The sequence below is a fragment of the Scardinius erythrophthalmus genome (assembly GCF_964197995.2).
Source record: "Scardinius erythrophthalmus genome assembly, chromosome: 10".
Classification (NCBI taxonomy): domain Eukaryota; kingdom Metazoa; phylum Chordata; class Actinopteri; order Cypriniformes; family Leuciscidae; genus Scardinius; species Scardinius erythrophthalmus.
In genome coordinates this window covers 26,836,239-26,851,336 of record NC_138230.1, presented here as the reverse complement: position 1 = coordinate 26,851,336, position 15,098 = coordinate 26,836,239, and the positions used below count along the sequence as shown (strand labels likewise).

General features: G+C 40.0%; 1 protein-coding gene across 1 annotated transcript; it reads left to right on the top strand.

The window, feature by feature from the left end:
- The first annotated feature begins 12,308 nt into the window (after positions 1-12,308).
- oprd1a (opioid receptor, delta 1a) lies at positions 12,309-14,882 on the top strand. Its single transcript, XM_081377670.1, has 3 exons — positions 12,309-12,463; positions 13,063-13,418; positions 13,546-14,882. Exons 2-3 carry the CDS (start codon positions 13,166-13,168, stop codon positions 14,073-14,075), a joined length of 783 nt encoding a protein of 260 aa, XP_081233796.1. The 5' UTR covers positions 12,309-12,463; positions 13,063-13,165; the 3' UTR covers positions 14,076-14,882.
- Positions 14,883-15,098: the final 216 nt, after the last annotated feature.

Genomic DNA, 15,098 nt, shown 5'->3' with positions numbered 1-15,098 from the left:
GTCTGTCACGTGCTCAGGGTGAACCTGCTCTCATTTGTGAAAACCACAGGGCACCAGTGGCGGACCTGCCAATTCTGGTGTTCAATGGGAAATGCCAATCGAGCTCCCTGGTGCTGGGCAGTGAGCACAGGGCCCACTAGAGGACGTCGGGCCCTCAGGCCACCCTCATGAAGTCTGTTTCTGATTGTTTGGTCAGAGACATTCACACCAGTGGCCTGCTGGAGGTTATTTTTTAGGGCTCTGGCAGTGCTCATCATGTTCCTCCTCGCACAAAAGAGCAGATACCAGTCCTGATGATGGGTTAAGGACCTTCTACGGCCCTGTCCAGCTCTCCTAGAGTAGCTGTTTGTCTTCCTGGAATCTCCTCCATGCTCTTGAGACTGTGCTGGGAGACACAGCAAACCTTCTGGCAATGGCACGTATTGATGAGCCATCCTGAAGGAGCTGGACTGCCTGCGCAACCTCTGTAGGGTCCAGGTATCGCCTCATGCTACCAGTAGTGACACTGACCCTAGCCAAATGCAAAACTGGTGAAAAACAGTCCGAAAAGATGAGTAGGGAAAAAATGTCAGTGGCCTCGACCTGTAAAGCCATTCCTGTTTTGGGGGTTGTCTTACTGTTGCCCATCTAGTGCACATGATGCTAATTTCATTAACACTAAAGCAGCTGAAACTGATTACCAACCCCCTCTGTTACTTAACTGACCAGATCAATATCCCAGGAGTTTAACTGACTTGATGCTATTCTCTGATTAACAAGTGTTCCCTTTATTTTTTTGAGCAGTGTATATAATGTTATATATATATTGTGTTTCTCAGATACAAAGATTAAACCTGAATGAAAATGAAGAAAATCAATCCATAATCAAGTAAAGTACTTTAGCATATTAAAAGTAGGATTTTTGGGGTACTGTCCTTTGTAAAAAAAAAAAAAAATGTATTTGAGTATTTGAAAACACCAAAGGACTAGCCTGGATGCCAGACGAACTTAGCCCCGCCCACAACATTTTTAGGTCGGGAAATTCGGTCTGGACTTGATCCATTGTGGAGCAATTATGCTCGAACCAGAGCTGTTTGGACCAATTAAATTGTCAGGGCGGGCTTTATACGATGATGGACAGATGATCAACAGTAACGTAATCATCCACATCACCAAAGAGCGCTTGGGTTGCATTCGTTTACAACAAATACCCCTTTTCCACCAATGCAGTGCTGGTGCTGGTTCGGAGCCAGAGCCTAGTTTCAAATTGGTTCTTTGTTTTTCGACACCCAAAGCACCAGCTCTGAACCAGTAAAAGTGGTTCTTAAGTAGCACCAAAAGATGACTGCAGCTGGAGAATTGAGAATTCACGAGTTCACACTTACAAATAAGTCAGATAGAATAAATGCATATTTGGCGTGCTGTCTGAGGAAAGGGCTCCGGGCTCGGAATTTGGCCCAAACCCAAAATACTTCCCCCGTATTCCTGGCTGTGGAAGAACAAACCAAAAGTGAGTGGAGGGATGCTGAGTTGACAGAGTGAATAAATATATGCTTCCTCTCATGCTTATAGGGTAGACATGGTAATTGTTTGATGACAAGTTGGTTGGATTGATTATTTGAACGTGCTCCTCTCGAACTTTGTTTATGGAACATCATGTGTAGATTCCGCCATTGCGTCGATATCAACAGCGCATTAATTTTAAAAGAGAAACAGAGAACTAGATCGAGGCATTTGTCAATCGGAAAGATGAATGAAGAACATATGTCACTTACTCCGTTGCTCTGATTGGTTGTAGACTTTCAAAGAATTTCAAAATGTTGGCGTACTATTTTAAACACATACAATGCTATTTATTATGTTTTGCAATCTGATTTAGTAAATTTGAAGGATTTTCTGTACAATGACACCAGTTTTTTTTTTAATATGTATGTATGTAGGGTGAATATTTAAACTTGGGTATGTTAAATTCAGGTGGAATTCCAAAATATGCCTTAGAGTGGAAGAGGTTAATGTTGTGAGAAAATGGGTGAAGGTTTCAAGAAATCCATCTTAGCAATTGTGAAAAACTATAACATGTCATGGACACATCAGCATCATGAAAATAAGGCTACAGAAAAGCTTATTTGAAAATCAAGATCCATTTCTGAACTCAATAGGATGCTCCAACAAAGCGTTGATTGTATTTTGACAGACGATTTCGAATCCCGTAACAAGGATGACTTTGAAGTGTTTTGTTTTGTTGTTGTTGTTGTTAAACATACTTCTACCATTACAGGTAATGACATCACTTATGGTTTATCTTTACAATGATACCAACATCATGTAATAAGAAACATCTGGTGTAAAATCACAACTTAACACGGTCACCAGTTAAACTGTGACACCGGTATGGACTGCTGTTATAGTACAAGTCTGATGTAAACAAGGTTTTTCCTGCATTGAAATTTTTTTGGCGGCCACCAAAGCAAATTTTTAATCCCGCCGCCACAGCCTTATTTGATCAATGTCACGGTTGGCTAACCGTGGTCCGTTCGTGTGTGTATGGTTTTGTGCTGATTGTCATCACCTGGACTGATCAACTGATTACCACCTCATCAACACCGGCACACCTGTTATTCATTTAGATCTGTATATAAGCATTGTCTTTTGTTTTGTTAACTGTCGGATCATTGTCACTGTCACCTGCCTTTGCTTCATGTCTTTGCTACCTGGGATCCTGGATTACTGTTTTGCGTTTATTTGTGTAAATAAATCTACATTTGTTACTTGCATTTGCATCCTCATCTCTACGTGACAGAATGATCCGACCAAACATGGATGCAGCAAGTACCGCGGATCTCTTGAAGTTTATTAATCTCGACGCCTCTCGTAGAGAACAGCGTCGGGAGAGAGACACCAAGATGAGATGCGCGGCACGGGCACTGGCGACACAGATTGGAGGAACTGGCGCGACAGATCCAGGGTCTGAAGAGTTCTACCGCGACACCTATACCACCAGTTCCTCTCACACCTACGGAGTCGAGTGATCGAACGGAGACGAACCTACTTATCCCAGAGAGATATGCGGGGGAGATGAACCTACTTATCCCAGAGAGATATGCGGGTGAGCCCAACGTTTGCAAAGACTTTATTAATTAGTGTGATATGTATCTGTCCAGGCAACCCAGCATGTTCGAGACGGAGAACTCTAAAGTGGCGTTTGTATTGACTCTGCTCACTGGTCGAGCGGCATTGTGGGGAACTGCTATATGGGAGAACCGGCACCCATGCTGTGCTTCGTTTCAAGCGTTGTCGACCGAGATGAGTAGGGTTTTCGACGGTGTGGGAGCGGATTTGCCTTCCTTAGAGATGAGATCGAGGACGAGGTCTCACCTTAACAATTTTTTGGGGGGGAGTAGTGAGCACCAAGCTATGCAGGCTGTGGAGCCAAGCCTGCATGAGCTTTTGCCCGAACCAGTGCCCAAGATGGCCGTCGCCATGCTCGATCCAGTTCCTAAGATGGCCGTCGCCACGTCTGAGTCCGTTCACGAGATGGCTGAATCATCTGAGTCCATTCACGAGATGGCTGAATCGCCTGAGTCCGTTCATGAGATGGCTGAATCGCCTGAGTCCGTTCACGAGATAGCTGAATCGTCTGAGTCAGTTCATGAGATGGCTGAATCGTCTGAGTCTGTTCACGAGATGGCTGAATCGTCTGAGTCCGTTCATGAGATGGCAGTTCCTGTCATGGCTGAAAGGTCCAAACCCGAGTCCCCTGAGCTTCCTGTTTCGACCAGGTTGGCCGAACCTGAGTTCCCTGAATTCCCTGTCCTGACCATAAGGCATGTATCTGTATTTCCTGAGAGTCCTGTCAAAGCTGAGATGGTCACCTCTGAGTTTTCTGTGCCCTATAGGTCAGCCAACATGACCGTTCCCAAGCTCCATCGACTCTCTGCCTTAGCCAATATGTCCGTTCCTGAGTTCCCTAGTCTCTCTGCTCTACCCAAGATGGCCGATCTCGAACTCTTTGAACACTTTGCCTGGCCCAAGATGGCCGATCTCAAACTCTTTGAACTCTCTGCCTGGCCCAAGATGGCCGATCCCGAGCTCTTTGAACTCTCTGCCTCATCCAAGATTGCGACTACTGAACCCTCTAACCTGGCCGTGAGGCCTTTCGTGTCTCTCCTTCTACGCAGGTTCCTGTTGCCTCCAGCGCCCCCTTGGATTCCGGTTCCAGTCTGGCTTCCTGCTCGGCCAGCTCCGCCTTGGCTTCCTGCTTGGCCGGTTCCACCTTGGCTTCCTGCTCTACCGGCTCCGCCTTGGTTTTCAAGCCCTCCGTCCCTCCCCCAGGTCCACCTCCGTTCCTCCACCCACCTGGACTCTTTTGTTCGGTATGGAGTGTCTGGAAGCCACTCCTTAGAGGGGGGGGGGGTACTGTACGGTTGGCTAACCGTGGTCCGTTCGTGTGTGTATGGTTTTGTGCTGATTGTCATCACCTGGACTGATCAACTGATTACCACCTCATCAACACCGGCACACCTGTTATTCATTTAGATCTGTATATAAGCATTGTCTTTTGTTTTGTTAACTGTCGGATCATTGTCACTGTCACCTGCCTTTGCTTCATGTCTTTGCTACCTGGGATCCTGGATTACTGTTTTGGGTTTATTTGTGTAAATAAATCTAAATGTGTTACTTGCATTTGCATCCTCATCTCTACGTGACAATCAGTAAGTGATAGATGACTGACTGCTGCGCTTGTGACGGGGTGTTGTTACTGAAAGAATGAGCAGAGAGAGAGAGTGACACCGACTTCAAAATGTCTTGGTCTCCCTCCCTCGCGCATATTATTCGAAATCAATAGAGAATTGACACGATGGTAAAAGGTCAGAAGACTGAAGTTTCACGTGGAGCATTCAGAGATTTTTGAAGACACAAATAATCCTGGAGTTGGTGATGTGATTAATGTGGATCCACCAGCTGAAAAGAAATCATACAGCTTTCGGAGAGAGTGGCTAAAAGATTTTGAGTGGCTCCGCTATGCTGATGGTTCAATGCATTGCGTTCACTGTAGGGCTGACTTCTAATAGTCGAGGATTCGACAATTCGATTCGGAGAGGTCTGATTCGACTATGAACCTCATAGTCGAATACATGGGCGTCAGTTTGGTTTGAAATGTGCTGGGGATAGAGACGCATTCGCATTTTCAGAAGGGCTGGGTACAATTTTTTTTTTTTTTTTTTTGCTTTCACGCAGGTCATGTTTTGAAACACGATGTCCTGTAGCTTACTAATGTAAATAAATAAAAATGTATTCAAAAATCTGCTTCACATTTTCAGCAGGGCTGCGGAGCGGCTGTTGGTTGACTCCACACAGTTCTCATGGGCTTTATAAGTCCTAACGTGAAAAAAGCTTTACGTGGTTTAATGTACCTAAACAATGATTACCAAATTTCCCTCTCGTATTGCTCCTCATAACCACTGAAAATGGTCAAAAAAATCGAACCCAGAGTCCAATTATTATGGACGTTATCTGATATTAAGCGTTCTGCTTCACATTTTCAGCAGGGCGTGTTGTGGTTTAATTCTTTTCAGGGAAATGACTTCAAAGATATTTGACATCAGAAAAAATTAGACTTTATTAACAAACAAAGCCGAGTGTCCCTCTGCAGACAAGACCCTCCAGAAAAATTGCCCAGCAAACGTATATACCCTCTCCTTGTCCCAAACATGGTAATACATTCTATAGGTATTTTGAGAAATAGTTTTGTACCATGTGACATTACTGAAATAGAATTTTCTGCTGTAACAACAGCTTGTGCTCTCAGGTTCCAAAGTCAGCCAAAGTCACCCACAGACAAGGAAATAATAGTGTACAAAAACCAGTTAAATTACTTATTTTCTAAATAATAAAATCTTCAACATTCCCTCCTCTTGGGCTTATTTAAGCCCCACATTCGCTATCCTTTCCAGAGTGTAGTTTCAAAATCCAGTCCCCTCAGTTATACTACCTTAGTGACTAAATTAAGTCACTCATTCTTATTTTCAATGACTGAAATTATGCCACCATACTCCGGAGGAGCAATCGAGCCAAACATCTTTCTCCATACATTTTCTTTCTTTCAGTTGTTTTTTTCTTTTTCAATGGAGAAAGTAAAAGACTCGAATCCTCCCTAATCAAAAATCAAACATTGTTACAAGTGTGTGGATGAAATTGGTTCAGCATTGTCTTATTGTCACAGTTATGTAGAACATGTCAAACACAAAAATCCCTTATACAGTTAAGAGTTCTCTTGCGGTGTAGATATCCTCTTCGACCCAGACACCTAGGATCTGGCTTATTCATTTTCTTCTTCATCCTTATCCGAGGTACTTCAATCAACGTCCAATGATTGTAAATCTTAATTTGGTTTATAAGCTCAAATATATGATTTGTTGCCATCTCAAATTAGTTTTCATTATCTTCTTAATATGGGAAGTACACAACAGAATAATAACCCTCTTTCAATATTTCAACTCCAAAAAACATTTCTAATTAATTTTTTTTAATCAAGCTTTCCTTAACTTTTTTTATTCAATTGTAAAGTCATTCTACTTTTTTCATGTAATTGTTTTCATTATTATAAAGTCAAATCATTATATTTTCATTTGTTTTCTGATTTTTCATTATCGTTTACATTGTTTTTGATATATTCTTTAATTCAATATTTTCCTTTCTGGGGTTATTATTAAGTTGCTACTAGTATATTCAATGGCTTTAACATTAAATTTAAAGACAGTTTGGTTGATGTTGACTATTGTTTGAACTTGTACTCATCTCTGTTGATTCTCTCTTCTTTGCACAACTCCTTGAAAGTTTCTTATTCTGCAACTTTTCATTTAAAGTTCTTCTTTTTCCATTCATGAGATCATTGTGAGTTGTAATTGGCTTTTTCCTTTTCTCTCATTGGCAAGGGAAGGTCATTGCCAGCATGTCCTTGAAACCTCACTCGCTGTTGTGGGGGTTTCCTGGAGTCGTTTGGCGTATTTTAAGTTGAGAGCCATGGACTCAAATGTCAGTTGCTGATCAATGTTCAAGCTTCTTCTGAGATGACAAGGCACTGTCACTGGTTCTTTTTGTTTGAATCGTCCCAGAAACCTTCCTGGAATTGAACTGTTCTCATCTGTGAATGAAACCTTCATTATTTCTGTTAGTTCAGTTAGTGACAACAACAATTTAAATCATCTGCTCATCTGGCCCATTGTCCTTCTTGGTGTCATCTGTAAAATGATCATGTGGGCTGAGTGGTGTTCTGGCCTCTTTTGTGTGTTTTCAGCTCATTAGCAGTAGGGCTTTACCCCTATATTACTTTTTTACAATTAGTCAATTCAGCTCAGTTATCTCTTTGTTTTGAGTCCCACTATCAGCATACTAGTTATCAGGCATTTTTGACAACACTCAACCCACTTTGCAACAAGACAAAAGTTACAAGACAATATTTCAGACTTTTGACAAAACGTCAGCTCTTTCATGATATTCTGAAAAGAAAGTCAGATGTGTTAAGCTCCTTCATGATATTCTGAAAAGAAAGTTAGATTTATTAGGCGCTGCGCAAAATGTAGTACTGTTTTGTTTTCTTTTACAATTTTTTCCCATTTTCTTTTTCCATTGTTACTACAGTTTCGACCCGGATTTTAAACAAATCCATCCATGGTCATTATTTTATTGGGCAGAATATGCCCTGTGGGCCCACATATGAAATTTAGATACAGCTGTAGGCAAAATAATTGATTGCCTTAGTGTACACTCATTCATTCATAATCAGTCACTCATGGCCATCACACATTCTTCTTCCACAGGTTGTGCTCTAAATGCGGAACTTACAAATTTAGCTGTGGAATTCCAAAGGTCTGACAGACAACATCACAACAGCTATTCAAACACTATTCAGAATTGTCAGTTATCTTAATGCTTAGTTTACTACTGTTGTTATAATCCCTTTTTTCTTCTTTTTTCCCAAACTCTAATAGATTAAATATTTCAGAATAATAGGCCTTAGTATGGTGCAGTTGAGAGTAAGACAGCCAATTGTAATTTCTCAAATGCATTTTGTCATTTGTTTGGTCTACTTTTTCATATTCTTTTTGTTTTTGCTCATGAGCTTCTTTAAGAATAAAATTGGAGATATCTGCCTAATCTTGGATCCATGGCCAATAACATTTCCATCTCATTTTCCCAGTTTTGACAGCATTTTTAATTTCATATTTTTGGACTTTTGGAGTTATTTATCCTTCTCCAATCTATCTCTAGAAAATTATTAAAACAAGATGGAGTGACCAGTGTTTTTGTTTTGCAAACAAAAATAATTCTTTGACATTTTGTGTCTTTTTCTTTGCCAGAGAATAATTCTATCATGCTTTTAGCCCTATAGTTGTCTAATTTAATAGCCCTCACTATACCAAATCCAGCCTCAGTTTTAACTATTTTGTGAGTTGAGCACCCACTTCTCTGTATTTTCTTTTCTTATAGAGCTGGACCTATTGAAAAAGCAGAGAGGGTTAGTTTAGCAGAGAATATAAAGAATTGCCATGAGACCAGTGAATAATCAGAATGAATTAAGTTAATATAATAATGAACTAAATTTGAAGCAATCTCTAGAGTGTTCATTAGTTTTGTCACACCTGTGGTGCCGTAAGTGTCTGTTCTTCTTTTTTTTAGATCAGTGTTCGTTGACATGTTTTTCAGCCTTGCTGTGACTCAATGGCCATTGCAGAGTGGAATATAGGCTCTGCTGCTTCTCTGTCTCTTCTCAGTTTGGGCTTTTGATCAATCCTGTAACAGTTTTGCATCTCAGGATTTGTCTTTGTCTTTAGGAAAAGTCTCAAGTGAAAGATTCACCTTTTCCAGTCTTTCCATTAACTCAGTCTTTTTGGGTCTTTTTGAACTTCAGGAGGGGAGCTGAGAACCCCTCACCCACTCTCTTCTTCTTCTCTGCATTCGTGTCTCTGCATTCATGTCTTTGCCCTTTGCCCTCTTGTTGCTTCCACAGGGCTCTGAATCCATCTGCAATTTGAACACTCAGAGATCTGTATGAATCAAATTGAACTCTTACATATAAGCTATTAGCTCTTTATATACATTCCACTTTTTTACCCTGCATCTTTTCACTGGTTCTTTTATATTAAAAATCTCACTGGTTGACCATAGCAGTTCCCTTATTCTATTAGTAAGCAGTTCTTCATTGCAGGAAAAAGCAAGCTAGTTCTGTTTTTCTATATCAGCAATAATATAACTCTGATGATCTGAGAATAATTCAATTAAATAATTTTCTCTATCATAAAATCAGACTTCAATCTTTCTTCTATATTTGCATGCTGTGTTCACAATAATCTAGTATGTTTCTCAACAATCATCAAGGAATTCCTCTTATTTTTTACTCTCATCAACTTCTGTAAAGTATTTTTGACTTTTGAAACTTGGTCACTCAATCTCGCTAACCTTCAGCACACTGCACCAATTATTTTTCTCTTAACACAAACTTATTAATCTGCAATGGAATACTTTTTCCACACTGTCTTCAGGGATAATGAGATACAAATTTTAGACGTCTTCAGATATAATATATAATATATTAAGCACGTGCAATCTTATTTATATTCATCTATTAATATTTATCATTACATTTATTGATTAACTATATATCTTATTATTTTAACTTATTTTATACTACTATATTCTGCTAAGCTAATATCTTGAAACAATTGTTTTCCCTTACTTTTCTTTTTTTCTTTTTCTAATACACACCATTTCAGTCCCTTCATTCACAGGTCATTCACACATTCTCTGTCCCTTCAAGCAACCAGGGTCAGAGGTCACTTATTTTCAACCACAGGCACAGTCACAGGATCCTACAGGCACACCAACATGATCTAACACACTTATTTTTTTCCCTTCTCTGTCAGATCTGAACAATACATTAAAATATTCACTAATCAACACAATGACACTTTTAACTATCCTATTCCATAAACCTCTGTGATTCACTTCCTCAACACAACAGAGTGAAATAAGACCTTAATTCCCCTGAGCAGACTCTTATTAGATTAATAAGGTACCCGGAAATTGACTTTATCTGCAATCATGCTCATTTGTATCCTTCAAGGCCCTCTTACAAATGTCTGCAGATCAACCATCTATAGGCTATAAGCTAAACTACACCTGTATCAATCAATGCCCACTTACAGGTATAACACATCAATAACTGATATCCTTATATCAGTACGCTTGTCATCCATCGAGGCCCTCTTGACAAGTAACACAAAACTTAACTGATATCCTTATCAGTGAATTCAAACCCTCTGTGTGCATGCTTTTTGCTCATCATCCTTCAAGGCCCACTTGATGAACAAACACAGAACCTTACGTACGTACGTCAAAACTCTTTGCGCTAAATCAGCATCACCAGTAGTTATAGAATCCACTCAGGATTAAACAAGCACTAGCAAACACTTTTGGGAGCTCCTTTACCAACTACTTGACATACAAAGACAATGCATGCAATTTTTTCTGACATCAAACATCCCTTTTTCACTTTTTAAGTTCTTTAAATTTGGAGAAGCTTTTCTTACCACATCCGGGCCACTGGTGACTTACACACACCTTATTCAAAAGCAAAAACTGCTCACCTCAAAGTACAGCGGCCACTGTTGTCTGTGTCAGTCACCAGCGATCCCTTCGTGGCTCCTTCAGCTCCTAAGCCAAGTCCTGCCGGGGTCGCCATTTGTTGTGGTTTAATTCTTTTCAGGGAAATGACTTCAAAGATATTTGACATCAGAAAAAATTAGACTTTATTAACAAACAAAGCCGAGTGTCCCTCTGCAGACAAGACCCTCCAGAAAAATTGCCCAGCAAACGTATATACCCTCTCCTTGTCCCAAACATGGTAATACATTCTATAGGTATTTTGAGAAATAGTTTTGTACCATGTGACATTACTGAAATAGAATTTTCTGCTGTAACAACAGCTTGTGCTCTCAGGTTCCAAAGTCAGCCAAAGTCACCCACAGACAAGGAAATAATAGTGTACAAAAACCAGTTAAATTACTTATTTTCTAAATAATAAAATCTTCAACAGGCGGAACGCTGTGAGTTGACTCCACACGGTTCTCATGGGCGTGAAAAAGCTTTACGTGGTTTAATGTACCTAAACAACGATCACCAAATTTCCCTCTCATATTGCTCCTCATGTTTATGAAATGTTATGATATAGCCTATGTGTGATATGTTTTGTTCATCTGGCTTTAAATGAATAAAAGGTAGGCTATTTACACACCATGTTTTTCTTTTATTTTTTTTTAGCTCTTTTGTTTGAAATGGAAAAAATCTAGCTGCTATCTAAAAAAAAAAAAAAGGTTCGACTATCAGTCGACTACGGCAAAATCTAACGAATCAGATTCGACTATGAAAATCCTTAGTCGAAAACAGCCCTAGTTCACTGTAAAGCCTGTGGGACACAGTTTTGCAGGTAACACAGCGTCCACAACTGAATCAATACATTTTAAGCGCAAGCGCTTGGTTAAACACAGAGAGAGTGCCAAGCTCAAAAAATGCATGGACAAGTGTGTGGCAAACAAATCAGGTTCATCAGGTTCGATTATTGAGGCTTTTAATCGCCAGGATGCTGCCGGTCGTTCCGCTCTACTGGCAGAGCTAAACGTCAAATTTGGTGGGTGCTCCTAAATTTTTGCTGGTGCTCCTAACTTTTTGAAGTTGGGAGCACCAGTGCTACCAAGTAAAAAAGTTAATTTTGAGCTCTGAAAGGGTAAACAAAACTGGAGACAGGATCGGTGACACAGTCTTGCATATTACTGAAATTATCTAGGTAGATGATCTGGGAATCTGTTGGGGTTTTCAATTCAGTGGGGTGTGATAGTGCTAAAAACACTTAAAGGTCTAAAAGGGCAAAAAGATTATAACATCATTCAGATGGTGTGCAACCAATGGTCGGAGTTATTTGACAAGCAATCTCTCAAACATCTTCATGATGTGCGAAGTTAGGGCAACTGGTTTCTGGGACACCTCAGCTTTGGCATTGGAACCAAACGTTTTCATAGCTGGAGCACTTTACATGGTATAAAAAAGTAAACAGATCATGCAGTACTCCAGAGAGCTAGATAGCACATCATCCACACAACATAGCCCACTATTTCCCAACCCTGTTCCTGGAAGTACACTGACAGTACATATTTTTTAATCCTAATCAGACACACCTGATTCAACTCATAAGCTCATTAGTAGGGACTCCAAGACCTGAAATTAATGGATCAGATAAGGGAGAAATCTAAAATGTGTATTATTGGTGTTCCTTTGGGGGCAGTGTTGAAAAATACTGTTCTAGCATGTGTGGAACTTAATCAGCTCTCTTTTCTTCTAGCTGGCAATTACAGACATGATGAATAGTGGAATGGGAGTGGATGTTGCATGGTTGATGTTTCCAGGTATCGAGTCACAGGAAAAAGAAGAGGTAGTGCATGGAATACTGATTAGATATCAAAGGGACAAATCTGCTGCTGAAAAAAATAAATAAATAAATAAAAATATATATATATATATATATATATATATATATATATATATATATATATATATATATATATATATATATATATATATATATCAGTCAGCTGAGCTCATTAGCACCCTCTCCAAGTCTACCGGTACTTAAAGTCAGGCCAGTGATGGTTCTCTTTACTCTCCACACTTCCTTAACATTATTTGCAGAAGCTTTTCCCTGTAGTGTGCACTCACCTCAGTCCTGTAGGTACACCTGATGGATCTTTTAATCTCGTTCATCTTAGTATAGTTAAGATGGTCATCAAGGCCAAAGGGAATCTGATGTTTCAAAACAGCAGGTCTTGCAGAATAAGAATAAATGTTTTAGGGACAGGACACTTAAATACATTTTCCAAATTTCTAATCAAATTCCTCTAAAGTTCTACACTTTAGAAAAAACTACCATCTTTAGCCATTTTACATAAACCACATAGACAAAAAGTATAGCACCACATTAGTCAACCCATAAATATTTTCTAACAAACTGCTCTGTCGATTCTGTCTCTGCAGATACACCAAGCTAAAAACTGCCACCAACATCTACATCTTCAATTTGGCCCTGGCAGATGCACTGGCCACTAGTACACTTCCATTCCAGAGCGCAAAGTATCTAATGAACACCTGGCCCTTTGGTGAGCTTCTATGTAAAGTGGTCATAGCCATTGACTACTATAACATGTTTACCAGTATCTTCACCCTCACTATGATGAGTGTGGACCGTTACATTGCCGTGTGCCACCCTGTGAGAGCACTGGAGTTTCGTACCCCGGTCAAGGCCAAAATCATCAACGTGTGCATCTGGATTCTCTCCTCCGCTGTAGGAGTGCCAATCATGATCATGGCAGTTACCAAAGTGACAAACCAAGGTGAGCATGTATTTATATATATATAAAAAATAATAATTGCTGGATTATGTTTTGATATAACCAAGAAAATCAAAGTTCACCTTCTTTCAAGATCTGATTAAAACTGTTTACATTTATTCCATAACAGGTGCAACTGTCTGCATGCTGAAGTTCCCTGATCCAGACTGGTACTGGGACACAGTGACAAAGATTTGTGTGTTTATCTTCGCATTTGTGGTACCAGTGCTAGTCATCACAATCTGCTATGGTCTGATGATCCTACGTTTGAAAAGTGTCCGAATTCTCTCAGGCTCAAAGGAGAAGGACAGAAACATGCGTCGAATCACTCGAATGGTTTTGGTAGTGGTGGCTGCCTTCATTATCTGCTGGACACCGATCCACATCTTCATCATTGTCAAAACACTTGTAGACATCAACCAAAAGAACCCCTATGTGATTGCCAGCTGGCACCTGTGTATCGCACTTGGCTATACTAACAGCAGCCTCAATCCTGTCCTCTATGCTTTCTTGGATGAGAATTTCAAGAGATGCTTCAGAGACTTCTGCCCACCCTTCCGAACCAGAGCTGCCCAGAATAGTCTTAACCGAGCAAGAAATGCTACAAGGGAGCCAGTGTCAGTTTGCGCACCTTCGGAAGCAGGAAAGAAGCCAGTATGACTAGGCCTGGAGAGGATCCCACGGGGGTCCCAGTCAAGAAGAGTTCAGCAGGACCTTCAATCAGAGGTCACCCAAATCTCCACTACTGAATTCTAGGTACAGAATTTCCTACACACTGGGAAGAATATGTAACCAGAGAGACTGAGTCAAGCAGCTCTTCTCCTGCACCATTTATTACTTTGTATTGTGGATTGTCTCCAGTATTATTTGGAATAAATAACTAGCATACACAATGCAGAGCCTCTTCTGAGCTGAATGTTATGTCCAAAACAGGGTAAATTACATCAGTATTATCAGACTTTCTGGGTCTGGTGGACCTTCAGGGTCTGAATTCACACTGGTACTGAGAACATGACCCAAATGTGAATGAACGGCCAAGCGTTGAAATGGTGTCTGTAAACAACAGATGAATAAACTCTCTGTGACTGAAAATAAATTGCTGACACATCAAGAAATGAAATCTGAAACCTACAAAAGCAAACAGTGGAGATGAGGTCCAAATGGAGGACACTGGCTGAAAAGGAAAAGTATTTTTAGCAGTTGATTATATATTTCATTCTCTCCACCTTTCAGAGATATTGGACTGTAGACCCTTGGGGAAAAATAAATAAAACAAACATTGGACATAGATGTAAAACTCTCCTCAAATGTCTGTTAGCCCCCAGTGAAACTCTGGAGAAATGACGGGAAAATATGTCTTGCCCCAGAATAGACAGCTGTCAGATTGGAGCAGAATGGAGAAAGGTTGAGTAATATGACATGCAGACCAGAAAGTATATGGTCTTAACCTGTTCATAGCGATATGGCAACAAATAAAATAAATAAATTACAAAATAAATAAATTGTGGACATAATATTGAACGATTATTAGCCATTATTGCTGAAGACCACCTTGTGATACTCTGTATAAACTCTCCAACTTACTCCATTTGTCCATGAACACATCTTCAGACAAACTTATTTTCAAAACTTGTCATTCATTTTTTATTTACAGTGAAGGGCTGTATATAGCAAATTTATTCA

Coding starts and splice junctions, on each gene's coding strand:
- oprd1a (XM_081377670.1), top strand. CDS start 13,166: ATGAACACCTGGCCCTTTGGTGAGCTTCTATGTAAAGTGGTCATAGCC. Junction 13,419..13,545: donor TACCAAAGTGACAAACCAAG/GTGAGCATGTAT, acceptor ATTCCATAACAG/GTGCAACTGTCTGCATGCTG.